The sequence below is a fragment of the Excalfactoria chinensis genome, chromosome 4 (assembly GCF_039878825.1).
Source record: "Excalfactoria chinensis isolate bCotChi1 chromosome 4, bCotChi1.hap2, whole genome shotgun sequence".
In the NCBI taxonomy this organism is placed as follows: domain Eukaryota; kingdom Metazoa; phylum Chordata; class Aves; order Galliformes; family Phasianidae; genus Excalfactoria; species Excalfactoria chinensis.
Genome location: NC_092828.1, coordinates 74788296 through 74814235, shown reverse-complemented (window position 1 = coordinate 74814235; position 25940 = coordinate 74788296). Strand labels below are relative to the sequence as shown.

The following is a 25940-nucleotide window of genomic DNA, read 5'->3' as shown; positions in this document are numbered from 1 at the left end:
ACCCATTGCCCTGGTGCTTCAAAGGAGTCTGTGGCAAGATCAGTCTGTAATTATCATTCTTTTTTAATGGCATCTGTTTTAAAACCAGGAACAGTGGGGGCGGGATTCACCTTCTGTCCTGCCAGTTGATCACAGCCCAGGGTTGTTCCTATGTACAAGCGGAAGAGAGGTGCCCTCGAAGAAGAGTCCCAGCTGCCCTTGGAGACACAGCAATGGAGGTGGTCCCTAGTTCTGGTGCCGCTTCATGTGCAGTGCCAGGTGGTCAGAGCGAGAGAAGCACCGGCCACAGGCCAGGCACTTGAAGGGCTTGGCACCTGTGTGCTTGCGGTAGTGCCGGGTCAGCTCATCAGAGCGGGCAAAGCGCCAGTCACAGCCATCCCAGGTGCACTTGTAGGGCTTCTCACCTGCAAGGAAGAGCCACAGGTCACCATCAGAACACAGAGGACAGCATGGACACCTGCCTGCCCAGCTTGCTCTGCGCCCAGCTCCTGCTCCAGTATGGCTAAAGGGCATTTGGGGCTGTACCACTTCAGGAACACAGTGATGACCTGCGCTAACAAAGGTCAATGCCATGGGAGGTCAGTACTTCAAGTCTGTGTACAAATCTTTCAGAGTTCTTTTTCTTTTTGACTAAAAAAGACAGAAATTGCTATTATTTCTGCTAATGTGGGATAAGGGTGCACCATGAGGAAGAAGAGGTTCCTCAGAGCCCTGAGGAAGCCACCACCTGGCTCTCCCAGCCCCGCAGTAGCTGGACGTTGAGTTTTCCTGGCATCACCAGGCATGACATAATGCCTCCTCCCCCCACACACACCTATTCCCCAACCGAAATCAATGGTGTTGTGCAACCCCCTGCCAGCTGGGAACCGGGCTGGAGAAGCCCGTGCCCGCCAGCAGCTCCTGGCCACCGCACTGAACTCTGTCTGCAGCCCTCTCTCTGCTTGGGTGTGGTGCTCTCAAATATTAGCCCTCGCTCTTAACAGCCTGAACAAGCAGGCAGAGTTCAGGGAATGTGCTGACTTTCCCGACCTCAAATATTTACTGTTTCATTGGCCAATTGCTGAGCGCACCATCGTAGCATGAAGGCACGCACGCACGCAGCGTGCATGCATGGGCATGTGTGCGGCGCTCCGGCACGCTCACCGGCAAACGGCCCGTTCCTCCCCCAGCCCTGCTGCCAGACAGGCTGCACGTTTGGCTGGGAAACAGAAAACACAAGGCCATAGCAAAAGCAGCGGCCTCCAGCACACACCAGACAAAATATAGGGTTGAATGCACAGAGGTGGACCTGGAGGAGATGGGGCGCTAAGACGACGTCCCGCTCCCCAAAAAGCTGCGCACAGTGTGTTTTTCAATGGGGGGTAAAGGCAGCACTTGCAGTCATATTTGACGGCAGGTTCAGGGGTCTGTCAGCAACCATGCTGGCATGTGAAAGCGAGATTTGCACTGCGCAACCACAGACATTGTCCCAGGCAGGTGACCTGGCTGGGTCAACCCCACCAAGGCCTTATAGCTTCAAACAATACCAGGTTGAGCTCCAGAATGGAGGGAAAATGCTTTCCATTGTCCCGTGAGCTGGCTCCATCTCCCAGGACAGCACGGCAGGGCAAGCTCAAACAAAGGGCCTGAGCTGGCATTCCCAGCCCTGGGGGGCGGGGAGCCGATTGGTTATATATTTAATCTCACAATGGCACCCAGGAAATGAATGGTGTCTCCAGGAGATGAATACAGCCCAGCCCCTGGCAACGGACAAACCGCAAGAAAAGACCTGAGTAATGGTGAGCTCCCACGGTCTTAACCCACCCCCACACCCCCCCCAACCCGCTGAAAGAACAGACCTCAAAACCTGAATGCAGACACCCCAAGCTTGCCTGCATGTAGCCCTCAACTGCGGGTTCCCATTTCTTGACCACCACTGGCAACACCTGGTGGCTCGGGTCACCCCTTGGACCCCTGCCCTTCCTCCTGCAGCAGGTGAGCTGGAAGACGGCAACCAAGCTCGGTTTCCTGCCTTGTTACTGGGAAACACGGCAAAATGACTGCACTTTATTGGGTTCAAAAACCAACCCAAGTTTGCCTGGATACATCTTTATAGCACGGTTTGTAGGGACAACGTGCGTCTCACATAAGCTGCATCCCTAAGCGGTGCTCCAAAAAAGAGAGGAAAAAGATTTAATTTTAGAGCCAGATCCCTCACGTGGCCCCAAGCGCAGATCACCGTTGTGACAAAGGTTTATCGCTGCTGGGACAACGTCCTTCCTGCACCTCTCAGCCACCCCTTTTGTGTTGCTCCCTGCCTAGAAATGCTGAACCTCACGCACAAAGAAAGTCCTCTGGCCAGCTTGTGGGAAGGGCTGATAAGGTGGAAAAGGAACGGAGCCAAGCACAAGAGCTGATTCCCAGCCTCAGGATGGGTTTTGTTCGTTGTTCATAAAAAAGAAAAGTGAACTCTGGGCCAGCTTAATTGCTTTCAGTAAAGATCAGCCCTCCTATAAAAGAGATTTATGAGGGCACTGATGGTTCCTGGACTACCTGGTGATCTGATAAAGTTTCAGGTATAATAAATACCTTAATGAGGAGACCTGTGCTTGAATGCACAAGTGAGCTGGGTCTGCTGCAGGCTAGCTGGCTGTGGTGGGAGCACAGGGGCACCAGCCCTTGCCTCACCACAGCACCCTCACCCTACAGCCAGAGAATGGCCACCAGGCAGCAAACAGTCTCACAGAAGAGATGAGCTCACTATGAGCCCAGAAAATCCAGCCTGGGAGCTCTGGACACCTCCTCAGAGGTCAAAGATACGCTCCACGTGCCAATAGGCAATTTTTCTGTTGGCTAGGCAGGACCTGAGCTGGCCAGGATTTGTAAGACCTGGAAGGAGGATCCTTCAGGCCACACGTGACAGAGGACTGGGGACACCTCCTCTTCCCAACCTACTGGGAGAGCCTTCTAGGAGTTTCCTGTGTCCTAGACTATCCCTCCAGAAGGCAAGCACGCTGCATAGAGCTGTCAGAAACCAGTACAACCATTGGGTTTTTGTTACCTTTAGCATCAACAGGCTGTCCTGACAGCCACCTCAGCTCAGGGCTGGCAGGGTTTGCTGGCAGGATGTGGGGCTCTTACCTGTGTGAGTCCTTTGGTGTGCCTTCAGGTGAGAGCTCTTGGTGTACACTTTTGTGCAACCTGTAAAAACAGCAAAGACAACCTTCCAGTGAAAAAGGAGCTCTTGTTGCAACAAACCTAGAACATTCATGTTTGGGATTAGGGACAGAGTGGGCCTTGGAAAGCACACTGAGTAACAGGATGCAAATAAGCCTGGACATCCCCATTTTGCTTCAGCAATATCTAAAGACAATGCTTGTTCTCCAGGACAAACACTGACAACTCTCCATCTCTTGCTACACAACCATGACACTCATAGGCACTGTGCTGGGAATGGCAGGGAATAAAGCCAGACCCCAGCTAGCTTTCAGAACTTCCCTGGCCTTCCAAGCAAGATGGTATTATCAAATTCACCACCACAAACTGCCAGCTGAATGCCGCTGTTTGTTCTGCTGGGCTCCAGAGGCAAGCAGTACCACTAGGGAAAGTGAGAGGGAAAGTGGGCTTTGCAACAGACCCAGCAGGCATGATGAGGCCTGTTCCCATGAGGCACCAGGTGGAACATTTCAGATTAGCACCAACAGGTTCAATATGAAAAAGGCTCTCAGCAGAAACACTGATTTTGGCAGGAGTTTCAACAACAAGCATCACCCAATGAATGACTGCCCATTCCTTCTTTCACCTGGTCTGAAGAAGTTCCTCATGCTGCCTTTACGGCCCTGCTTCATTTAGTTTTGATGTGCATATTAAAATATAAATTTGAATTTTCATTGCCCTTCTAATCAACGTGGTTGTATTTTTTCTTTCCATGTTTCCACATCATCTAATAAAGCCCTGTGCTACTTCCCCATCCACTCGCAAAGTACAGTTTATTTTCCTAACACTGGCATTGCCACCAATGTAACACCTGCAGACACTTTGCCATCCTGGAGTTCCCACAGCAGCATCCCTCCCCACTGGACTTTGCAGACATTAAGAGCAGTCATCATTCCAAGTGAGGTGGACTCAAAAAAGGCCTGAGTTGTAAGGAAGATTTCACCGAAGGCCCCTAGCAATGCACTGTGCACCTCCTCCCACCAACAGTCTTTAGGCAGCTTTGGCTTAGACCCTCATTTTCCAAACCTTTCCGAGGCCAGCAGAACTCTCAGCTGCCCAGATCCTTTAGCACCACTGCTCATGGAGACTTTGCTTACAACAATTGCTTACAACAGGTACTTCAGAAGGTTAATGCCAACCTCTGCATTTCAGCTCCTCTCTGCACTTTTGCCCTGATGGAAACAAGGCTGAAATAGGCCAAGCTCTAAGCTGAAATGGGGTAAGCTAATGCCTAGTGTAAGAGACTGGGAAGCAAAATGATTTCTTCACCATCTGCAGGGCCCTGCTTGGCCCCTTTTGCTAAAGAAGAGGTCAGGGTTGAGGATTCCCCATTCTTTCTCTCCCATACTCTTGGAGCAGCCAGTCTGGCTTGCAGGGGAGCTGCACCTTGGTAATGCATCCTGCAGGACATTACTCATGCTCTGACCAATCCTGACTGGAGCAGAGGATCAGCCTCTGTCCCAGAGCCATGGTCCATCCACGCTACCTCTGTCCTATCTCCCACAGCCATGAGCAGGAGGCAGAAAATTCAGCACACGCTGCTAATCACAAAAACATGGCAGCAGCTTTCAGCTCAAAGTCACAGAATCATAGAATCACCTAGATGCAGTACCTGAGGCCACTGATGGCTATGTCTCTTTTCTCTTTGCAGAGGAAGAGAATTTGGGCACCATAAAGAGGCAGTGGGACCCTAAGGCAGATGGTTTTGGGGAGCATCCTCATGCTTGGACACCACTCTCTGCCCCTTAGAGCCAGGCTTGCTACTGCCAGAGCTGGAAAAGGGGAGGGGAGAGAAAATGCATCAACAGGAGCAGACAGGGCCAGCCTCTTCTACTCCCTTGGTGGTGGAGAGACCTCGCTTCCCTGGGGCTTTCCACTCAGTGCCACGTCACCTTTCTTCACACACACAGAGTGACTCTTGGTCAATCCCCAGGCAGCCCACAGTCTTCCTGTGCCAAGAAGGGATCCCAGAACTAAGGCAAAACAATGAAAATACCTGGGTAATCACAGTGGTGGATCCTCCTTTTCTCCAGCTCAGGATTGTTGCGCCTGTTATATTTGAGGGTCTGCAAGACAGTCTGCCCTTGGCAGAGGGTCCCAAGGCTGTTGGGGACTGGAGGGACCTGGGATGACTGGACCAGCTTCAATCCAAAAGTGGCTTCATAGGATGGTGGGGGAGAGATGGTGTTGATGAGCTCTGGTTGATTTTCTGGGCTGCCAGGCTGCGAGTTGGGGGGTGAAGGCGGCAGGTTCACCCCTGGCACAGCATAGAACTGCCCTGAGATGTTGAAGTTTTCCTGTCCCTGGGAGACATGTGGGTACTGCTTAACTGGCCCTCCAGCCTGGACATGTCTGTGAAGCACGCTGGACATGGCGTTACCCGTGGACATGGTGACACCACTGAGGCTGTTGATGGCTGTGGTGCTGTTTGAGGAGGGCGTCAGGTTGGTAAGATCGGTGTTGCCATTGCCAAGAGGCATCTGGTAGAACTGGGCTTGCTGTGAACTGCTGGATAGCGGGATATCAGAAGGCATCTCCTGCTTGATGAAGATGTTGTTGACTGCCACTGACTGGGGCATGCTGAAGACGCTGGTGAAGTCAGGCAGGGTCTGCGTGGAGCCCGACGTGGAAGAGCAGGGCTGGGAGAAGCTGGTGCCAGGCTCTGTCTTGATCTGTGCGAATGGCGTCATGGGCTTGGGGGATCGGTAAAGTCCAGTGCGTAAGTGCGTGGTGTCAGGCAGGATCACATTGATGTTCACACTGTAAGGCGTGGAAGTGGGTTTCTCCGTTGAGAAGAATTCATCTACCACTGAGGCACTCTCCCGGCGGTATTTCTTGTCTGGTATCATGGGGAGGGGCGGTATCTGGCTGGAGAGATACTTATCCATTTCTGACCGTCCCTGGGGTGAAAAATACAGGAAAGAGAATTTGTGAAGAGCAAGTTTGATAGGAGTTCGATGTTCGACATGTACTAGAGGGGAACCAGGAGAGCTACAAGAACAGGTGCTGCAGCAATCAGCTTCGCTGTCTGACTCCTAGAGATGAAGTCACCCTGTCCTCTGTCCCACTTCCCTCCTGAGCGGTACAAAAGGCCGAGCAAGGCCAAGGATGCCGTCATGAAAGAAGTTCATCTTGATAATGATGAGGCTGGAGATATTCAAAACCTGCCTGGACATTCTCCTGTGTAACCTACTCTGGGTAACTTGCTTTAGCAGGGTGGTTGAACTAGATGATCTCCAGAGGTCCCTTCCAACCCCTACTATTCTGTCATTCTGTGATTTAGCACAGTTCTTCAGTTCCACAAACAACACCATCAAGTACTAGACATGGGATAAAACCTGGTGCTCTGCCCAAGTCAGCCTGGATATGTTTGGAGTAGCTCACCCCCTAGACATGCTGACTCTGGCCTGCTTTAAACTCAGCAACCTGAGACGTACTCATTTTACTCTAAGGTGGACAATATTGAGAGAATTAATTGAGACAATTAATCGAGAGCAATTTTGGCTACAGCCCTAGAAAACCTAAGTGATGCTGGCACAAATTTCACGGACTGTGAGCCTAAAATGGAAATTGCCAGGCATGCTGTTGCTGCCTTGTCTTGGTAAAATGACTCAGCTCTTGGCCAACCTCTGGTCGAGTTCTACAGCTCTGGATTGCCAGGCTAACAGAACCTACAGCTCGTCACTGCTTGTCAAGAGTTCATGCCTGATGCAGCATCCCACTGGAACCAGGCCCAATAATTCAGCAACCTGATGGAGCAACCCGCTAGGAAACTCATCCCCTGGCATTTGATGACTCAACTTCTGCACTTTGTGGTTAAAGACACAAGCACTAATGCTCTTCTATAAAGCTACAGCCTTTAATTATGTGGTTATCCTTGTGTCAAGCTGATTGCAAAGCCCTCATAGACTCATTGATATGTAGAGGAGCTGGCAAATCTGCAGGGCTTCCCTGGCAGGGCCTACAATGAACTAGAGGAGTACAGGCTGCTCCCATTCCACACCCATTACGCTTGAGCTGAGGGCTGTGCAGCTGTGAACTATGCCACCAGGCCAAAGTCATCTCTGCTGTAAGTTCATTGCTTTTATCAAAGCTGGACAGGATCCAAGGTACTTTCCTTGCCCTTTCCAGTGAAACACATCACCTGAGCTTCCAGAGAATTTAAAGAGCCTTTGCACCTCTGCAAGTCACAATGGCAATGCACGACTAAGCTGGCTTCCACCCAAACACAAGTACATGCCACCAATACATCCTCTTCTGCATGGGTGGAAGCTCAGAGCAGAGGACCCATCCTTGGTCACCGTTCAAAATCCTTCTCTGCTCCCCCCACAGCACCCAGTCCGGAGAGCCACACTGCACTGGGAGCTGAGCCCTGGGTACTGCTGGTGTGCCCACCCTGGCACCTAACCGGACCCCTGGGGTGGGACCGGAGGCTCCAGATGCCGCACATACCTGAGTGATGAAACGGCCCCACTTGCCGGGGGAGCGAAGCAGGGGGAAGGCGCTGGATGCTTTTTACTTCTGCCCTTCCCTTATCTCTGGTATTTGAGTTTCTCACCTTCAGTTCCCAGGAAAGGTCTCCCCCCACACTCAAATGGCTTCTTATGCAGAGGGAGGCCAGGCAGGTATATCCAGTGGAGAAAGGGCTCTAAGTTTAGATTCTAGGCTGCACTGTCACTAAGAGACCATCCATCCGTCCACCCGCTGTCACTGCCTGCCCCTGCCCAGTGTCTCCCATCCCTCTCTCCTCACCTCTACCTGCAGGTGTGCTTGGTCCCACTCCATGGAGCCTCATAAATCCACGTCTGATCCTAGGCAGCCCCAGAGACCTGGGGGAAGGGGGTGCTAGGGCACAACTTCTCAGAAGAGCAGAGCAGTCGTCTCTGATGGGACAGGGAAGACTTCGAGCCCTGTCCTTGGCTGCAGAATCACTGCAGAGGTGGAGGTCCCACCCTACTGGAACCCAGAGCATCACAGTGATGCCGGTGATGCTCTAGAACTTGCAGGACCCCAGGGGTGTCCTCAGAAGAGCCGCTTGATTTGTTTGTGGCCAAGGAAAACCTAGCAACACTAGGCAGCTCTCTGCTTGCTGGGCATTGAGCAAATACTTAACACCAAGCCATTTACCTAAGCACCTCCCATCCAACACTTTACCCCACATCCACCCTTCATTCCACAGCTGACACAAGAACTGGGATGACTACGTGCAGGGATGCCTTCCTGTCATGCCTGTGTGGGATCCAACTCAAGAGTCCCAAATGCAGGTGTCTCTTTCTAGACACTTCACAATGGAGATAGCCTCACTGTCACCCAGACAGCCAGCACACAGACACCATAGGCAGGGGGAATGCACCCCTGCTAGTGGCAGGATCTCAAGGAAGGAGTGGGGAGATGCCACCACGTCCTTACCACCTTGTTCTGAATGGGCTGCTGGATGGCCTGCACTGGGGTGGGGGATCTCTTACAGGTACCTCTTACAAACAGGGGCAGAAACAAGCAGAGAGAGGAAGGAGGAAAAGCTCTTCACCTCGAGAGTGAGCGGCATCCGCTGTTCCATCCTCATGGGGTGCAGCTGTGGAACAGACAGGGCTACGTTAGTGGGAAGGTCCTCCTAAAGCCAGGCCACCTCCCGCTCCCCAGTACATTCCACCCTCACAGCCCCAGCCAGCACCCCCAGGACACGCGCTTCAGAAGCTGATGGAGGAACAAGCAGTGCTGCAGCGACAATGAGTAGAAATCTGCCCCCTAGACTGTCCCCTCCAGTACTCTGTTTCCATTGGGGTTTCACCAGTGGTTCTCTTCAGAAGTTACCCAGAGCTGGGGAGCCATCCCAAGCAGCTGTGAGAACCTCCATTTTCCTCCAGCCTGGAGGTGGGAACACAGCCATGATACTGTCCTCCCTCTATTCACCAACAGCAATGTTTTTTGGCTTGCTTTCCTCTTCAGAATCACAGGCATGGGGAGGAGGGGCAAACCCGGTTCCCAGCTCATGCAATCACGCTGTTTTTATGTCTTAATCCTCGCCAAGGGGTGGAGAGGGCCCTGACACTGTGTGTGCAGGATCAACAACAACCTACAACCCACTTTCACTCCACACCCTTCTCCTGCAGCCGCTGCCGCCTCTCAATGTGCCATTCTTCTCCTCCACTAGTATTCACCCTAACCACAAGGTTTCTCCACAACTGTGGTAAAGCCTCATCACCATAGGATCATTCACACATTTAATAGGCTGGAAAGTCAGAGAAGCAAGGGATGGAAACCAGACTAGGCTTCACTCTCTCTCAAAGCAAAACCAACTCAACTAAGTTGGTTGGAAGATGTTTCTTGCAGGTTGATGATAGACCACAAAGCCACGTGGCCTTGATAGGACAGGTGCCAAAAGAACTGGGGATATGAGATCTGCCACCCCTGGAGGGCTTTTGGTCTCATGGGCTGACTGGAAGCATGAAGAGATGCTTCATGGTGAAGCCTCTGGGTCAGAGCTATGATGGCTTCGGGGGATCTGCATCCCATCACCTGCAAGAAACAGCTTCAATACAGCATGCACAGCTCAGCCAAGCTCCTGGGAGGGCAGCTGAGGACCCTGTGGTGGCCCACATGAGGCAGGAATGACCAAAACGCTCAGCCTGTTCCCTCCTCCCCATCTGACAGTCATAGGCAGAAAATCAACTATTTTCTTGCCTTTTTGAGTGCTCGTTGCTCAGTGCACCTCAATGCCGCAAGAGCCATCCCACCTATGGAGAAAGACTATACAGGGCCTTCCAGCTGAAGGCCCAGCAGCCCTGTGGAGGGCTCAGTGACCCAGTTTCCCTTATAGGCATTAGTAATGGCATTGCTGCAGATGAGGATGAGACAAAGGGTCAGGAGATGGGCATGCCCCAGGCTTCACTGACTGCATTGACAACAGTGCCAGGAGTCATGGGTCACTGGCTCCAGCAAAAACTGAGCCAAGGGGAAACACAGCCAAAGCAGACATCAACAAAACCTCCATGCTTCAGAGGCATCTCCTCCAAACCGGGATTTTCGGTTTGGCCAAGAAGGGAATCGTTTTCAGTGCAATAAAAATGCTGAATTCCTGCATTGCCCCCTCACAGTCACAGTATCTATTTCTGACCATATAGGAAGGTCTTTTCAACCTGCCAGAGGAAAGAAAGCAAAAACCCAAGCAGGTGAAGGAAAGGGTTCCTCACTCTTCTTCTGTCCCTCGAATGGATGCTCCTGTAGCCAGCAGACACTGACCCAAGTCCTCCCAGTCTGCCAGCCACCAGCTCCCAAAAACCCTGCAGGAATCTCCTGTCTTGGAGGTCCCCCATTCCCTACTTCAGTCCCATCTGAGGCAGGCTGAGTACTTATCAGGACACTGATAACAAACACGGAGCCCCAGACAAACAGGACACACAAAAACGGGAGCCTGAGCCAACCCGGCCATTTTGCCAGCGATTAACCACGAGCATCGTTAAAAAGGCGCGAGGCTCAGCCAGCTGACCAGGCAGGAGGTGGGACATGTCCTTTACCCATGATTAAATGCTTTCTAATCTGAAGTTGATAAATAACAAACCGCCATAGAAACATCAAATGTGGTCACCACGCAGGAACAAGGAGAGAAATCGATGTTTGCTAAACAGGCGACGAGCTCGTGAAGTTGGCAGAGAGAACGGCTGAGGGGGAGGGGGAAGGGGGGGGAAGCAAGGAGTTTATTCATTGCTTGGCATCTTCCAGCACTCCTGGCCACAGCCCCCTCCTGCTCTGCAACCCTGAACCCCTTGCCCACTCCCCAGCTCAGGGGGGACCTCCCCAAGCACTCATAGGATGGGGGCAATGGGGGCCAGGCCGTGGGATTACGTAGTACGGTCTGTTTCTCCTGCCTGCACCTGCATGAAACTCCAGCCTCCAAGGGAATCGGCAAACAATGGGGAGGATAATCATCAATCAAAAGCCATGGCAAGTACCTGGCAGTGCCCCTTTAAAGGGACACGTTATAAATAGACGGTATTTATATACAGATTTGGTTCAATATCAGCATTTATTGTCTCCCTAGTTAAATATTGACTTGGGTAAATATCTGTTTCTCTGATCATTTGGTTTTGATATTGACCTCGATCAACGTTATTTTCTGTTTGTTCCTCAAGTCTTCTGGAACTCTCTGCAAAACAGGATTAGCAGAGAAAGCCCTGGGAATCTTCCTTTCAAGTTCGCGGGGCCTGGTGCCTAGCTGCTGCAAACAGCCCAGCATGACTGCGGGCAGCACAGCTCAACCCCTGCCTTAGGTGGGTGCCACAGGTGGGCTCCTCTGATTGCTCCATCCCAAGGAGCTCTGCTATTCCTGAGCTCTGTTCTGCCCTTGCAGTTGAACTACCTGAGTTAATTATCACCTCTTGGAACCCAGGGATTTTCTTAAGCCCAAGATTTGCCATCAAGGCAGATGTGGCCAGATGGCCTCCGGCTGAGCCAATAGGCAGCACCGTTTCCAGCAGGCTTGCTGACTCTGTTTGCTATTCCTTTCCTCCAGCGACTGATAAGGACTCGCTGAAAGGCAGTCTACATTGGTTATTTATCACAGAAACCATGCCACCACAGTCAGTGATCCCAAAGGCCAGAGAAAGCAGAACACCGTCATCTAGCTCCAAGGTCAAGTACCCAGAAGAAGGCTAGTTCGGAGCAGCCAGGTTTCAGAGGCCTTTGAGAACATGAGCAGAAATCTTTCTAAAAACAACCCCTTAAGAGAAGTGAAAAATATCTACGATAGACCTTAGAGAAAGCTCTGGACCTGCCGCACCATCTCTAGGCCTTACTGAACACCACGGCCACCTGGTCCACCTATCCTTAGACAAATCCAGGTCAGGATGAGAGGTCTCATGTCAACAGTAGAGTAACCCCACGCTAATTTCCCCTTTCTCAGACCTACCAAGCACAAAACAAATGCCTGGATGGAGTCTGAGAGTAAGTAGGAAAGAGGAACAGCTCGTTCCTCACCCATTGCTCCCAGCCCTTGGAAACTGTCTTCATGGGAGGGGATGACATGAGGACAACTTCTTCTAAGCGAGTCATGCCTTTGTGTGCAGTTTTCTCTTTCCAAAATGCTGTCGCTCAGCAGAGGCTGGGGGCCAAGCCCATCGAAGCCAACTGGAGGCTTTCTATCAACCTACGTGGGCATACGCTGCTGGAGGCTGCACTGGATGGGCTTTGGTATGAATGTTTTTCTGGAAAGATCAGTGATGCAGTGTTCTTTCAACTCCTGGAAGACCAGCCCCAGGCAAAACATGAAGGAGTTCAAATGTTCCCCCAAATCACTCATACAACCAAAAATTGACCTCCAAGAGCCAAGGAGCCCCTGCTGCTCTCTTCAGCTAGAAGCTGGCCCACCTGCCTCTGCTCCAGCACTCCTTCTCCTCCAAATCTGACAAGATGGAAGCTCTCATGTATTCCCCAAATTCCCCAAATTTATCCACCCATTTCTAGCTATTCTGTGGCCAGTAGGCACTAGGCTGGTTTTTGAGCTCTCCAGCAGGTCCTGAATCAACTATGACATGGGAGATGCTGTTAGTGCTCACAGGGAGCTTCCTCCAGCCGGATTATGGGTGGAATTCATTCCTCCTCACTCAAACCATCAGAAAGCTCATACTCATCACCCGGCCTCTTCCAATCAGAAGAAAAGATGCACATTCCCAAGGCAAGGTCTGACAAAGGCAGAGTGAGTCATCTGCTGCTTGCAGAGGCTTGTGAAGTCAATCAGCAAGCGATAAGACAGGCCAAAAAGCTTGTTCTTCCTCGTGCGATGAGCGAGGCAGACCCAATACCCCGTGCACGTCTGGGAGAAGCAAGGTCAGGTTTCATGCGCGGACAGAAATCCCACCATCTCTGCAGCTTTCAACTTCCTCACCAAACCAGTTAGCAAAACAAAACAAAGCCTAAGGCATGTAGAAACATTGCATTTGAGAGAGTAGGTCTTTGGGCCAACTTTTTTTCTGTGCTTGCACAGCACCCAGCACGTTACAAGGCCGAGTAAACACTGCCGGTATCACCATTGTGGACTGAGAGGACACTTAGTGCAGTCCTTTCTGGTGCGCACACTGCCCTATACATTTCCTGGTACCCATGCTGCCAGCAGAGTCCTCAAGCAGCAAGCCTCAAAGAGTGTCCTCCAGCTTCCTTCCTTCAGCATAAACCCTCTCCTTCCACATCTTCCCTGCATAGAAATGAACAGCCAATTGCTCTAATTAAGGGAGACCGATCAGGGCACAGGCTGACAGGTCACAGGGAGAAAGTGCTGATCCTTGGAGAAGATCCAGCAGGAGCATTTCATAGAACGAGGCTTCCAAGCCCTGGAAAGCATGAGGTGATGTCCCAAAGATGACATCAAACAGCCAGTCAAGCTAATGATCGAGTTCTCCCGAAAGGACGATGCAGGGCCACCAAAACACTGGAAACACTACAAGGAACAAGGTCATTGAATACATCTGAATGCTTGCAAATCCTGCCCTTGGTGCAAATCTGAAGGTCTCTCATCACACACACACACACAAAATAAAAGAATAAAAAAATAATTTTCAAAGAATTCTCCAAGCATTTCTGAACTTAATGAAAGAATCTTTGTTTGAGTTTCAATCAGAGCTTGGAAGGGGCTGAGCCTCTTTGATGTGGGAAACAGCCCATGGGGGTTTTTGTTTTTTGAGAGTTTTCATGCTAGCTCAAGTTCTGAGAACATCTGAATTGTAAACACTGGTTATCCAATCCCCAAACACCAACAGCACCCTGTGACTCATGCAATTCACCAATGGAGCACAAGGAAAGCAAATATTCTAATCAAGGGGCTCAGCTAACAAGACTGGTGGTAAGCGCGATTATTTGCAGTGGATGGGTGAGATAAAGGAGCTCACTGGACCAGGGAACAAAGTAGCGTAGGTAGCTGACCAAACAGGTTTGAGAGAGGAAACTTGGTAGCGGATGATGCACCGGTCAAAAATGAGTTGCCCTAAACCTTTGTGAGTAATTGCGACCAACGTGTGCCTCCCACAGCCCATTCAGGAAGAGCGATAAAGGGAAATCCGTTGTGTTTATTACGAGGCGGAGTCCCTGCTTGCTCCCTCCCTCCCCTCCCTGCCTTTTTCGTGGTCAAAGACGAGCAAACACGCTTCCATGGCTGATTTGCAACCTCCCTCATTCCAGGAAATGGGAAGGAAAGGCAGCAGCACACCTGCAGCCCCCCTGGCTGCATCCCCTCCTGCAGCCACCCTCCGAGCGCGGTGTCCCGGTGGAACAATCGCCCTTTGTACCACGTGCATAAAGCCACTGTGCTCCCACAGCTCAACATTCAGCCAAGCTGCTTCGTCCAGCACCTCAGCACCAGGGAGTCTGCGTGTCTGGGGGATGCAGCAAGATTAAGCAGCAGTAGTAGCAGCTGAGTTAAGCAGAGCCCACCACCACCCTAACAGTTCCTTCCCAGGACACGGGGATGAGCCCAGCCTCTTTGCAGAGACTGGCTCAGTTCCCTGCAGCCCTGCAGACACCTGCCAGGCACAGAGCCCACCAGACGTGCAGACCTGCAGGCTGGTCCTGGAGGCTGTGGGCTCCAGCTGATCCCAACACAGTGATTCCAGCCCCCTCTAAGCACCCATCGCTCCGGTTCCAAGCAGGCTGTGCAGGGCGCTGGGTCACCGAAGATCAGGAAAGCACATCCCTGGACCCACTCAAGAAAAGGGAGGCAATGAATCAAAGAATATCCCAGAGTTGGAGGGGACCCACAATGACCACTGAGTCCAACCCCTGGCTCCACAGAGAACCAGCCAACATCCAAACCCAGCATTTGAGAGTCGTGCCCACTGCCCTGGGGATGTTCCGTGCCCACCACCCTCTGGGGCAGACCCATTCCCCGACCCCCTGCCCCTCCCCTCACACAGCTCCGTGCTGTTCCCTCGGTCCCCATACCTGGCACAGAGAGCAGAGCTCAGCGCTGCCCTCCGCTCCCTGAGAGAGCTGCAGCCACCATGAAGGCTCTGCTCAGCTCCTCTGCACCAGGCCCAACAGACCCAGGGCCCCTCACACACTGTGCCCTCCAGGCTCTTCCCCATCTCCGTACCCCTCCATTAGATGCTCTCTGATAGTTTTACGTGCTTCTTATCTCGTGGCATCCAAACCTCAAGGTGAGGACACATTGCTGCAGAGCAGAGTGGGAACAATCCCTTCCCTTGCCTGGTGTCAGTGCTGGGTCTGTACACCCCAGGGCACGGTTGGCCTTGTTAGCCACCAGGGCATGCAGGTCACAACAGGAGACAGGCTGCGTTTTCTCCATTCTCTCTTCCTGACCACTTCTGCATTGGGCCCTGACCTCACCCAGTGTCACAGCAGGCCCAAGCGACCATCAAACATCAGCTCTGCGAGACCTGCGACCGGTGTGACCCATGGAATCACCACAGCCATCCTCAAATCCTACAGCAGGACTCTCCCGTCAGGCCCCATTCTCCCCAGTTTTAGCAGTCCAGCCGTACTGATGAGCCCCCTGCAGCACCCTGTGCTGCTCACCAGCTGCAGAAAGCACACGAGGAGCCAGCTCCTGTCCCATGTGCTTGGCAGGGACCAAGGGACATGCCACCATCATCGTGCTCTCCAACACCTCCTGGCCATACAAAATCATCCCCAGTGTCACAGAGACCCGTTCTCACAACCTCACTTCCACCAGCTGTGGGGCAGCTCCCACAGGAGGGCAGGATCTGGGTTTGCACTACAGAGGACAACGCTTGCACCCAAAGAAGGCAGGTGGAAAGCCGTGGGTGGCTCCGAGAGGCGCAGGGGACTCAGCAGCGGGGTCACTCAGCTGCCCAGACAGCAAACCCAGCCCAGAGGGACGCAGCTCCCTCTCTGACAGCATCCAGCCCTGGGGGTGCCGCAGTGGGAACGGCTCCTTCTCCCCTGGAACACCTCCCTGAATGCGCCCTGGGTTTGTTTATTCTCCTTCTCCTTCTCCCCTCCAGTACCAGCCTCTTGAGTTTTAAAGGGAAAAATTCTTTTCCGTCAATCCAGCCAAAACTGGAATGGAAAAACATTTCTATCTCCTTTCTTTTGGCTTTGTCATTTGGGTCAAAGAAGCTGGCAAGGCTGAGAAAAGGGCCAGAACAAGTGCAAACTCCGTGAACGCCCGACCTCCTCCCAACACGGATCGAATAATGTTTCCACCAGCAAATAGTTGCCCCCCTCCCCTTGTTAGAGCAGCAAGTTGTGGAGTGAGGAAGAGGACTGAGATAAGGAGACCGCGGCAGGCAGGCTCTGGGAGGCACCGGGACACGCTGTGGGGCCTGAGCACGGATGGGTCACAGCCTTGTCCAGTGGCACCAGCAAGCTATGGGCAGAGCGGGACCAGGCGTCCCCATGGGGCAGCCATGGGGCTGGGAGCCGCCCTCCCGCCACCTCGCGGGGCCCCGCTCACAGTGGCACTGGGACACTGGGATCATCAGCCACGGCCCCACTCACCCCGTGTCTCTGGGGAGGGAGGCTGGAGCAGCAGCTCCCACTTGACTCCCATCGGGAAGGACGGCCTTGTGGCAGGGAGAGGCCCCGGCACCCTAAATCTTGGTCTTTATCCCCAGATACGTGGGGGGAAACTGCAGCGCTGGGGAATTTTGAGGTGCGTTTATTCCCTGCCATGAGGCAGAAATACACTTAGTAATCATAACAACGCACCCCAATCGCTCCCCATGCAGTCCCAGTGTCTGCGGTGCCCCCAATGGCGCGGGGCCCTGGGTGCTCCCTGCAGCGAGCAAAACCCGATCCAGGAGCAGAGCTCTGGTCCGAAACTCCAAAACAGCGGCACAGAGCAAGGAAGGCAAGGGGGAAACTATAAAACCAAACACGGGCGGGAGAAAGAGCCGCAGAGGGGAAAGGGTGAGCGGGCAGAGAGGTTGAAGGTGCCGAAAAGCAAGAGAAAAAGCAGAATCAAAGCGCAGATCAGCTGTACAGAGCTGAATTCAAGCGAACGCACGCAGCTCTCGGTCTGCAGCTGGAGGCTGCAGCACCTTCCCGCGGGCCTCTGCCTTACCTGCGCCAGGTCGGGAGGGTTGTCTGGGGCTCTGGAAGGAGGTTTGATGTCCTCAAAGACAGAAGCGTCCTCGCCGGGCTCCCCCGACATGGTGACAGGTTTCAGCGGGGTGAACGCTGAGGAGTCGTCGGGGAGCGGGGCACGCAACACCAGCCCGCTGCTCATCCCTCTGCCTGCACAATGCCAGCACAGGAGATGGGGAGAGGGGAAAGGGAGAGAGGTGCAAACGGGGTGGATGGGAAACGGGGGAGAAAAGGGGGGAAAGGGGAGAAGGGGGAGGAAGGGAAAAAAAAGGGGGAAAGGAGGGGAAAAAAAAGGAGAAAAGGAGGAAAAAAGAGTGAAAAGGGTGAAAAAGAAAAGGGGGAAACGGCAAAAAGGGGGAAACAAGGGAAAAATATATATATGTATATAATGGAATAGTACAAAAGAAAAAGAAAGGTAAAAATACATAAGAGGGGGAAGAAGTGGGGAATTGAACAATTTTTTATCCTTTTTTAAGGGGGGGAAATAGAAGGTGGAAGAAAAAAAAGGGCAGGAAGGGTGGGGAAGGAGAAGGCGCCGGCAGTGCGGCCCCGGAGCTGGCTGGGAGCCGGGTGCCGGGGAAGGCTTTACCTGGGCTCGGAGGAGGATCGCCGACCTGCAGCGCGGTGAGGCCGGGCCGGGCCGGGCCGGGCCAATCAGGCCCCGTTGCGGCCCCGCTGCCGGCCCCGGGCGGATAAAAGCGGCCTCGGGGCGCGCCCGGCTGTGCGGGGACCCGGCCCGGGACGGCGGCCGTGGGGAGGGTCGGTCGGTCGGGGTGCGCTCAGCCTGGGGGTGCCGAGGGGGGAGAGAGGGGGGTCTTCGTTCCTCACAGCGCTCGGCTGCGGAGAAGGGAAAGCGAGCAGGTGAGGGGGGAAGGAGTTGGCTTCATTTCCCCCCCGTTTTGCTCGAAGCTTTAAACAACTGTTACAAACAGTTTTAAAGGCACGAGCGTGGGGGCACGGAGGGTCCCTCCTGAGCTCGGGTGGACGGGCCAAGCAATCACAGCCAGGATTATTTGCAGTTATGCCTCGTTTGCTTTGGGGTCGGTGGTGTTCTTTCGGTTGTTTTTTGTTTTGTTCTGGGTTGGTTGTTTTGTTTGGGTTTGTTGGTGGTGTTTTTTTGTTTTGTTTTGTTTTTTGCAATTATGCCCAGTTTATGTTTGACTTTTTTGTGGGTTCTTTTGCAATTACAGCCAGGTTGTTTTTTAAGGAGGGCAAAGAAAAAGAAATGGGATACCAGGAGCGCCCAAACCTGGAACAACACGGGAATACAGATTGCCTTTCCAGCCAAAGAAACAACCCCAAACCGTTCCCCCAGCAGCCCCGCTCCCCCAGCAGGCAGAGCAGTCTGAGGGCTCCTGCCCCTTCTCCCAAGCATGGAGGTCTCCTGCCGCACAGCCCTACCTGGGGGCTGAGCATCCCCGAACGGCAGCTGAGGGCAGCACCCACCTCTCTGTACAGCCCTCAGTCTTCCCCAGATTCGCCTCCCCTCGTGTGTAGCTGTTCAGGCCCGGAGGCTTCATGGAGCCCCGTGCAGGAGGACCCCCTGGGTTCCCTTTTGCCACCAGCAGCAGACAAAGCTCTGCAGGGCTGCCCGCACCCCCTCTGAAACCCAAAACCACCTCTCCTGCCTTCTCCTTTCTCCTGCGGCCATCGAACCTTTCCAGGGAGCCCTTCAAAGCAGGCGGCTGCCCCTCCTCTTGCTAAACCAGTCCGGTGAGTGCGGGCAGGAGGCCCCCGGCCCCCCAGAACCACGAACCGAGGTGACCCCACAGCACGGGGTGACCCTGCAGCCTGGGGGAGAAAAGGGGGCAAGGTCTGTAGATGGGATCAACAACTCATCCCCCACCTGGAAGAGTAATCGGTGCCCAGTTCCCACTGGGAAGCCAATGGGAAGAGCCGTAGCGAAACCAACCTGAAGCCTAGATCCTTGCTGTGGTCAAGGCAGGGTCTGCAGGCGCTGTGGTCACTTCAGCACGGTGTCAGAAGGACCACACGTCAGGATTGCTGTCCCAAAAAGGAAGCAAAAGACACAGGGATGGCTCTGGGGTCACTGAGCTTGGCTAGGACCCAGTTCTTGCCCCAAGGAACAAGTTGGCCTGAACATCTCTGGGGCTCACCTTGCCCTTGGACTGGGCACACCGTGTTGAGGTGGGGATCAGAGGGGGCTGCTGGCTGGCTGCGAGGAGGCATTGGGGTTTCCAGACACGTGGGAAGTCACTTGTGAGCATCACTAGGCTGAGATGTTTACCTGCGGCCTCCAGAACGCATCTTGGAGGCCTTTGGGGTCCATAAGCCTCACAGAGGAGACCATGAGGTGTGCGTCCCCATGCACTGGGCATAGAGAGGGCCAGCACCCCCTATGGAGACTCAGCAAGTCAAGTGCAGGTCTGTGGGGACAGGGCAGGCTGGACATCAGCCCACATGTTGGGGTCCATGGCCAGCACAGTGACACAGCTCAGGAAGGTGAGGGAGCTCCATGAGAGCCCTGGGCTCAGGAGGGTGGGTGGAGATCACCGGTGAGGATGCTCAGCACAATTAAAGGTGATTAGTGCCCCGAGGGCACAGGGATGGGGCTGACAGAGGATACTGAGGTGGGAGTCCAGCAGCACCCTCCTGAAGCACAGGGCCATGCCCAGCCTGCAGTGGGCAGCTGGGATGGGCAGCGTGGGGACAGGCACGTTGTGTCCTTGGTGTCTCCATCATTGGTGCAGTGTGTTTCCCCTCCACATCTCAGCTCTCCTCTTGAGGCACCCGGACACAACACGGGTCACAGCTAAAGCACCCAACGTGGGTTTTTGGTTTTTTTTCCTTTTTTAGACCACTTGCTTTTCAATAAAACCTCCGAAGAGGAACTTAAGAGCCCTTAAGAGAGCCATAAACCGAAGGGCTCTGCCTCCTGCCGAAGCTACAGAGCAGCTTGACGAAGCTCTTCCTTCCCAAGCAGCCCTGAGGGTGACGATCCCCCCACCCACCCCCTCCCCACAGCCCCGCACCCTGCTGCCCTCCCAAGGGCAGGAGCCGGACCAACCCCACCAAAACAACCATTACAACGACAAAGAAAAGTGCGTGGCCACAGTCCGTAGGGAGGCTGATGCCTTTTTAACTTATAAATGGTTCAACTGTCCCACAGTCTCCGAAAACTGAAAGCCGGCCTGCCCCCCCCCATCCCCCCCTCCCCTTAGAACTCCATAAAATCACAGTTCCACGTTCCGCAGAGTTTCCCTTTTCCAGGCGGCGGCGGCGCTGGGCTGGCTGGGTCGGGCTCCTTTCCGTCCTCCCCCTGTTGCTTTTTCCTTTCTCGCCGCTCCTCGGCGCAGGACGAGGCGATGCAGGTGGGCTGGGAAGGAGGCGGACATGAGGCCGGTCGCCTCCCCGCCTCGGCCGTGGCCGCGTCCGCACCGCCCGGGGAAGGGTGAGCGCGCAGGGCCAGGAGGAAGGCCGGGATGCCGCTGCGAGAAGAGGCTCCAGGCGTCGCCAACGAGGAGGAGAAGCCCCGAAGAAGAGCACGTTCCGGAGACCGTCCCGCAGCGGCGCAGGGCTCGCTCGCCGCCAGCCCCGCAGTCCTTCAGCCGCACGCAGGGAACAAGGTCGCCTCCGTCTCCCCGCTGCCCGTGCCGCGCTCCTCACATCATGATGTGCCGCCGGCGGTGCAGGGCCAGGTGGTCGGAGCGGGAGAAGCTGCGGTCGCAGTCCGAGCAGCGGAAGGGCTTGATGCCCGTGTGCTTGCGGAAATGCCGGGTCAGCTCATCGGAGCGGGCGAACTTCCAGGTGCAGCCCTCCCAGGTGCACTTGTAGGGCTTCTCGCCTGCGGAGAGCGGGGGTCAGCACCGAAGCCGGTTGTGCCCAGGCAGCCGCCGCCCCCCGGCCCTCCTCGTCCGCCCTTCGCCGGCGTAGCGCGGGCCGCGGGCGCCACCGACTGGACGCCGTGCTGCTGGGAGCGCGCGTTAGGTGCAATACGGTACCGCACGTAAAGGAGCGGCCCCGCGGTGCGGGCGAGCACTAGGTGCAATACGGTAACGCCCCTAAAGCAATGGTTTCCCAGTATAGGCGTGCACTATGGCAACACCCCTGAACACAGCGGTGCTCCAGCACGGCTGCGTGTCACGTGTGGCTGTCTATTAGCTGCACCATACGGACACCCCCAAAACAGCTGTACCGTAGCCTAGTTAGCTGCACCATCATCAGAGAGTCACAGAGAACCTGAGCCCCATTCGGTCCCAGGCCCTGCCGTGGGCTGGTCACTCCTCTCCAGCTCAGGCTGCCCAGGGCCTCATCTCACCTGGCCTTGAGCACCTCCATGATGGGGCACCCACAGCTCTCCAGGCAGCTGTGCCAGTGCCTCCCCACCCTCTGAGTGAAGAACTGCCACCTAATATCTGAACTAAACCCCATCTCTTTTCGTTTAAAACAGTTTCCCTTTGTTCTATCGCTATCGGACCACACAAAAAGTTGCTTACAAGCACCCTTCAAGTACCGGAAGGCTGCAATGAGGTCTCACTGACCCAGACCGAACGCTCCCAGCTCCCTCAGCCTTCCTTCATGGGGGAGGTGCTCCGGTCCTCTATCACCTTCACGGCCCTCCTCGGGACCTGCTCCTTCCTACAGCCTTATATCTTTCCCGTTTCCTGCTCTGCAGCCCTCAGTGTAGCACTGCAGGCGGGGCCCTGCAAGGGCAGAGCAGAGCAGAGGGGCAATTCTTCTCCCGGCCTGTACGCATACACCCGACCCAAAGGCAAAACGCAGCCCTTGGCCTCGTTCAACCCCATCAGATTCCCACGGGCCCTTCGAGCCCGTCAGGTCCGTCCTGCCGGCCCTCCTTCCCCGAGCAGCAGTGCCCTCGCGTGGCTGAACGCTCCCAAAGCTGAATGCATTAGCAGCACTACGGCAACGGCCCCTAAACGCGGCTCCCGGTGTGGGCGTCTATTAGGTGTCCTACGGTACCGCCCCCGAGGCGGCGGCGCGCAGTGCGGCCGTGCATTAGGGGCACTACGGTACCGCCCGCAGCGGAGACGGGGCGTAACGGCGCCGCGCCCCTCCACACCCCGACCCCTCCCGGGCAGGGCACGGCGCCCTGTTACAGCCCCCCCCAGCAGGGCAGCGAGCTCCGCCGCCTGCCCCGATCCTCCCCCCGCCGTCCCGTACCCGTGTGTATCCGCCGGTGGGCCTTGAGGTGGGAGCTCTTGGTGTACACCTTGTTACAGCCCTCAAAGTCACACTGGTGGATCCGCCGCTTCTTCAGGTCCGGGGAGTCGGCGCGGGGCAGGCGCGGCGTGGCGGACCTGGGGAAGGGAGGGAGGGAAGAAGGGATGGCTGTGAATGGCGGCCAACCCCCCCCCCCCGGGCCGGGGGCGGCACCCGCGGGCGCACTCACTCTCGCTGCAGGTCCTGGAAGGGCGCAGGGCCGCTCTCCGAGGCGCTGTCCTCGCTGTCACTCGGCATGTCCATGGGGTACATGGCGCCAGGGTCCATTTTCACTGGGGGGATGGGAAAGAAAAGCTATTGAGGAGCAAGGAGGGATGGGGGGGGGGAGGCTGGTGAGCAAAGCAGGGGGACAGACACCACACCACGACCCACATCGATCTGGGGCAGAGAGCTGACCCCATGCTGTGCGGGTCTGGCACTGGGCTACGGGGGGAGGATGAGGCTTGAGGACACCCCTTCCTTCCCAAAGCAGGGAACATCAGGGCACCCCGCCCTCGGGGAATGGGGACACAGCGGGGACTGAAAGCGGAGCCGGGCGGGACGGGCAGGCAGGCAGCCAGCAGCACCGCCCTGTCCCCTGCTCAGCACAGGCAGATGGCCAGGGACGGGCTCCCTATGGGCTCCCTATGGGCTTCTGTGGTCCCATGCTGGAGCCTGGGGATACTCTCTGGAGGCTGAGCTGCTGGTGCTCCTGGGGAGACCTTGGGCGGAGAAGCAGGTTCCCTCCGTGGGTCCTGGATGTGTCCTACTGGACAGGGACACATCTTAGGGCTGTATCAGGACCAGGCCGTCAGCCTCCAGCACCACGCCGGGCCCACAGAACAAGCAGGGATCCCAAACACCTCGATGAGCCCCTTACCGGAGCCAGTGTTCTTGCCGTCGCCCCCGATGAGCGGGACGGTGATGGCGGTGACGCCGTCGGTCGGCACGGTGGTGTAGACGACGGGCAGCGACTGCACGACCACGGGGATGGTCTGCAGGTTGCCCATCTTGCTGGGCAGGTTGACGGAGGGGATGGTGTGGATGACGTGCAGGATCTGCTGCCCGCCGCTGCCCTGCGACGACGCCAGGATGGAGCCGGGCGACAGCACGGCTGGGATGGCCGAGGTGGTGCCGAGCCCCGAGGAGGCGATGGAGATGGTGGGCGCGGGGACCGGGGGGGCCACCAGCAGGGGCGAGGACTGCACGGGGGGCGGCGGCGGGGGGGGCTTGGACTTGTTGAGGGAGAGGTCGACGGGCTCGGCCTGCGGCTGGCTGCAGTCGGAGGCCAGCAGCTCCTCGGGGGGCTCCGTCTTGATGTCGGTCAGCAGCACGGGGGGCTCCAGCGGCGCCTCGGCCAGCAGCGAGGACGAGCTCATCCTGGGGGCCGCTTTGCTCCGCCCCGAGCCTCCCGCCTGCCAAAACTGGGGGATGGGAAGGGGGGGGGGGAGGTCAGGGGGGTGTCAGAGCACTCTGCACCCGGACGCCCCCCCCCGCTCGTTCGTTAATTAACGCGTTCATCGATTCAGCACCTCGCTGCTCACCAGACCCACTGCTGGGGGGGTGGGGGGGGGAACCGGCAGCCCCGCACCTGTTCCAACCGCTGCCCCCACGCGCCTTTGTGATGGAGGGGCGGGGCCGGACGGGGGCGGGGCCTGGGGCGGGGCCGACACCCATCCACCCCACCCCGCTCCCCTCCCCCGCGCCTTAAAGGGGCCGCGCTGCCCTCAACCGACCCTCCCAACCCCCCCCCCCCCCAACCCCACCACCGCACACACCCCTTCCTCTTAAAGGGGCCGCTCACCCGCCAAGCTCCGCGGGGGGGGCTCCTCCGCGAACGCGCGGCGCTCATCCCCTCGGCGGGCAGGATCATGCTCCCGGCCCGCGCCGCTCCGTGCCGCTCCGTGCCGTGCCGCGCGAGAGGTGCGAACGGCCTCGCGGCTCCACCCTGGCTCGGCCTGGGGTGGAGCTCCTTAAAAGGGCCCGGCCGCGGCGGGCGAGCAGCAGGGAGGGGCTGCGGGCACGGCCCGGCCCCGCGGGCACCGCACGGAGCCGCCCCCTGCAACCGCCCCAACGGGCGCACGACCCCCGAACGCCGGCACCGCCGCGCCGTGCGACCCCTTCCCGGCCGGCCGACCCCCAGTACGCACCTCGCTGCGGGCGCACAGCGGCCCACGGCCCCGCACACCCACACCCACGCGTGTCCCCGCCCGGGCACGCCCGGTCCGCACACGCCCCGCACACGCGGAGCCGCCCAGCGCTCCTTTGGGGGTGGGTGGGACGCGGACAAGGACCCCCGGAGCCGGGCGCGCTCGCGGAGCCCACGGCCACGGGAGGACACAAAGGGGCGTCCCCTCCCGCGGGTCCCCCCGGCGCCGACCCGGTGGACACCGCGACCCCGAATGGGCTCGGGGAGCAGCGAGGCGGGATCGGAGGGAGCCGATTTCTCCGCCTCGGGAACGGGAGGGGAAAGTCAACGGGACCGCGGGGTCCTGCGGTGGGGGGAGGAGGGGGCTCAGCCTCACCTATAGGGACCGGCTCCTATAGCACTCCTATAGCGCTTCTATAGCGCTCCTATAACACTCCTATAGCGCTCCTATAGCGCTCCTATAGCGCTCCTATAGCATCCATACATTCCCGCCCAAAAGGCACGAGGGGATCCACGCTGTCGTGCGGCCCCAACGAACACTTGGCGGTGGGAATCACCGCTCCCGGTCTCGTTTCGGCTCTCGCCCCCCACCCCCCCCCACGCAGCCGTGCCGGGGGGGCCCGAAGCGCCCCGGGGGAGGGTGGCCCGGCCACGCCCCCCCCAGGAATTTCCGCCCCGCCTCGCCCGCCGTGCCGGAGGTCGGGAGGGAACCGGGTGGAGGGGGGGCAGAAGGCTCAGCTTTAGGTGGAGGAGGAGGGGGGTCCCGTCCGCCCCACCGCGTCCCGCCGGGCTCTCCCGCACCGACCCCGGGCATGGCCCTTTAAGAGCAAAGGGCGTGGGGGGGGTGAGGTGGGGCGGGGCGCGCGCACGGCGACGTCGCGCCTCGCCCCCCCCGCCCCCCCCCGCCCCGCTCTCCCCCGCTGTGACCTTCCCGGCGCGCGCCCCGCAGCGGGATCGCTCTTAAAGGCGCCGCCGCGGGCACAGCGCGGCCTTATCGCCGCCCGCCGCGCAGAACCGCGCGCCCCCCCCCCCTCCCCCGCCCCGTTCACAAAATGGCCCCCACCGCACGCCCGGGTCCGCCCCCGGCCGCCGCCCCGAGAAGGCACCGAGCGGCCCGGGCGGGGCGTACCGGAGCCGGGCCGAGCCCGGCCGCGGGGCACGCGCTGCCCCTTTAAGAAGCGGCGACAGACGGAGCTGTCCTCGCCGCCCCGCTCCCGCCCGGCCCGGCCGCACTCACTTTGCCGCGCGCCTCCTCGCAGTGCATCGCCGCGCTGCCCGCGACACGGGCGGTGCCGGGCGGGGCGGGTGGGGCCGCGCCGCGCCCACGGGCGGGGAGGGGCGGGGCCGCTTGGAGGCACGCCCA

At 57.0% G+C, this 25940-nt stretch overlaps 2 protein-coding genes across 6 annotated transcripts; both read right to left on the bottom strand.

Moving 5' to 3' along the window:
- Positions 1-225: 225 nt before the first annotated feature.
- LOC140251314 (Krueppel-like factor 5) lies at positions 226-17389 on the bottom strand. The gene is made up of 5 exons (XM_072334903.1): positions 17225-17389; positions 8723-8767; positions 5192-6095; positions 3121-3180; positions 226-404 (listed from the first exon to the last, which is right to left on the bottom strand). The coding sequence occupies exons 1-5, from the start codon at positions 17387-17389 to the stop codon at positions 226-228; spliced, it is 1353 nt and encodes a 450-aa protein (XP_072191004.1).
- A 2863-nt stretch (positions 17390-20252) lies between these two features.
- Positions 20253-25940, bottom strand: KLF8 (KLF transcription factor 8). 5 transcript variants are annotated; one of them, XM_072334907.1, is made up of 5 exons: positions 24579-24677; positions 23309-23852; positions 22619-22721; positions 22390-22526; positions 20253-21052 (listed from the first exon to the last, which is right to left on the bottom strand). In XM_072334907.1, the coding sequence occupies exons 2-5, from the start codon at positions 23805-23807 to the stop codon at positions 20871-20873; spliced, it is 921 nt and encodes a 306-aa protein (XP_072191008.1). In that variant the 5' UTR covers positions 23808-23852; positions 24579-24677; the 3' UTR covers positions 20253-20870. The 5 variants fall into 5 exon arrangements, with proteins under 5 accessions (XP_072191008.1, XP_072191005.1, XP_072191010.1 ...); XM_072334904.1 differs by lacking the exon at positions 24579-24677 and adding an exon at positions 24233-24540 and having other exon boundaries at positions 20254-21052; XM_072334909.1 differs by lacking the exon at positions 24579-24677 and adding an exon at positions 23973-24062 and having other exon boundaries at positions 20254-21052.

What these genes read in the sequence shown, in the direction of transcription:
- KLF8 (XM_072334904.1), bottom strand. Translation starts at nt 24,301, where the DNA reads ATGATCCTGCCCGCCGAGGGGATGAGCGCCGCGCGTTCGCGGAGGAGC. An exon ending in TTCCAGGACCTGCAGCGAGA is followed by an intron (nt 22,527 to 22,618) that starts GTGAGTGCGCCC and finishes TCCCTTCCCCAG; the next exon opens with GTCCGCCACGCCGCGCCTGC. An exon ending in CCACCGGCGGATACACACGG is followed by an intron (nt 21,053 to 22,389) that starts GTACGGGACGGC and finishes CGCTCTCCGCAG; the next exon opens with GCGAGAAGCCCTACAAGTGC.
- LOC140251314 (XM_072334903.1), bottom strand. Translation starts at nt 17,389, where the DNA reads ATGAGCAGCGGGCTGGTGTTGCGTGCCCCGCTCCCCGACGACTCCTCA. An exon ending in GGATGCCGCTCACTCTCGAG is followed by an intron (nt 6,096 to 8,722) that starts GTGAAGAGCTTT and finishes TTTTCACCCCAG; the next exon opens with GGACGGTCAGAAATGGATAA. An exon ending in ACACCAAAGGACTCACACAG is followed by an intron (nt 405 to 3,120) that starts GTAAGAGCCCCA and finishes TCTTCCTTGCAG; the next exon opens with GTGAGAAGCCCTACAAGTGC.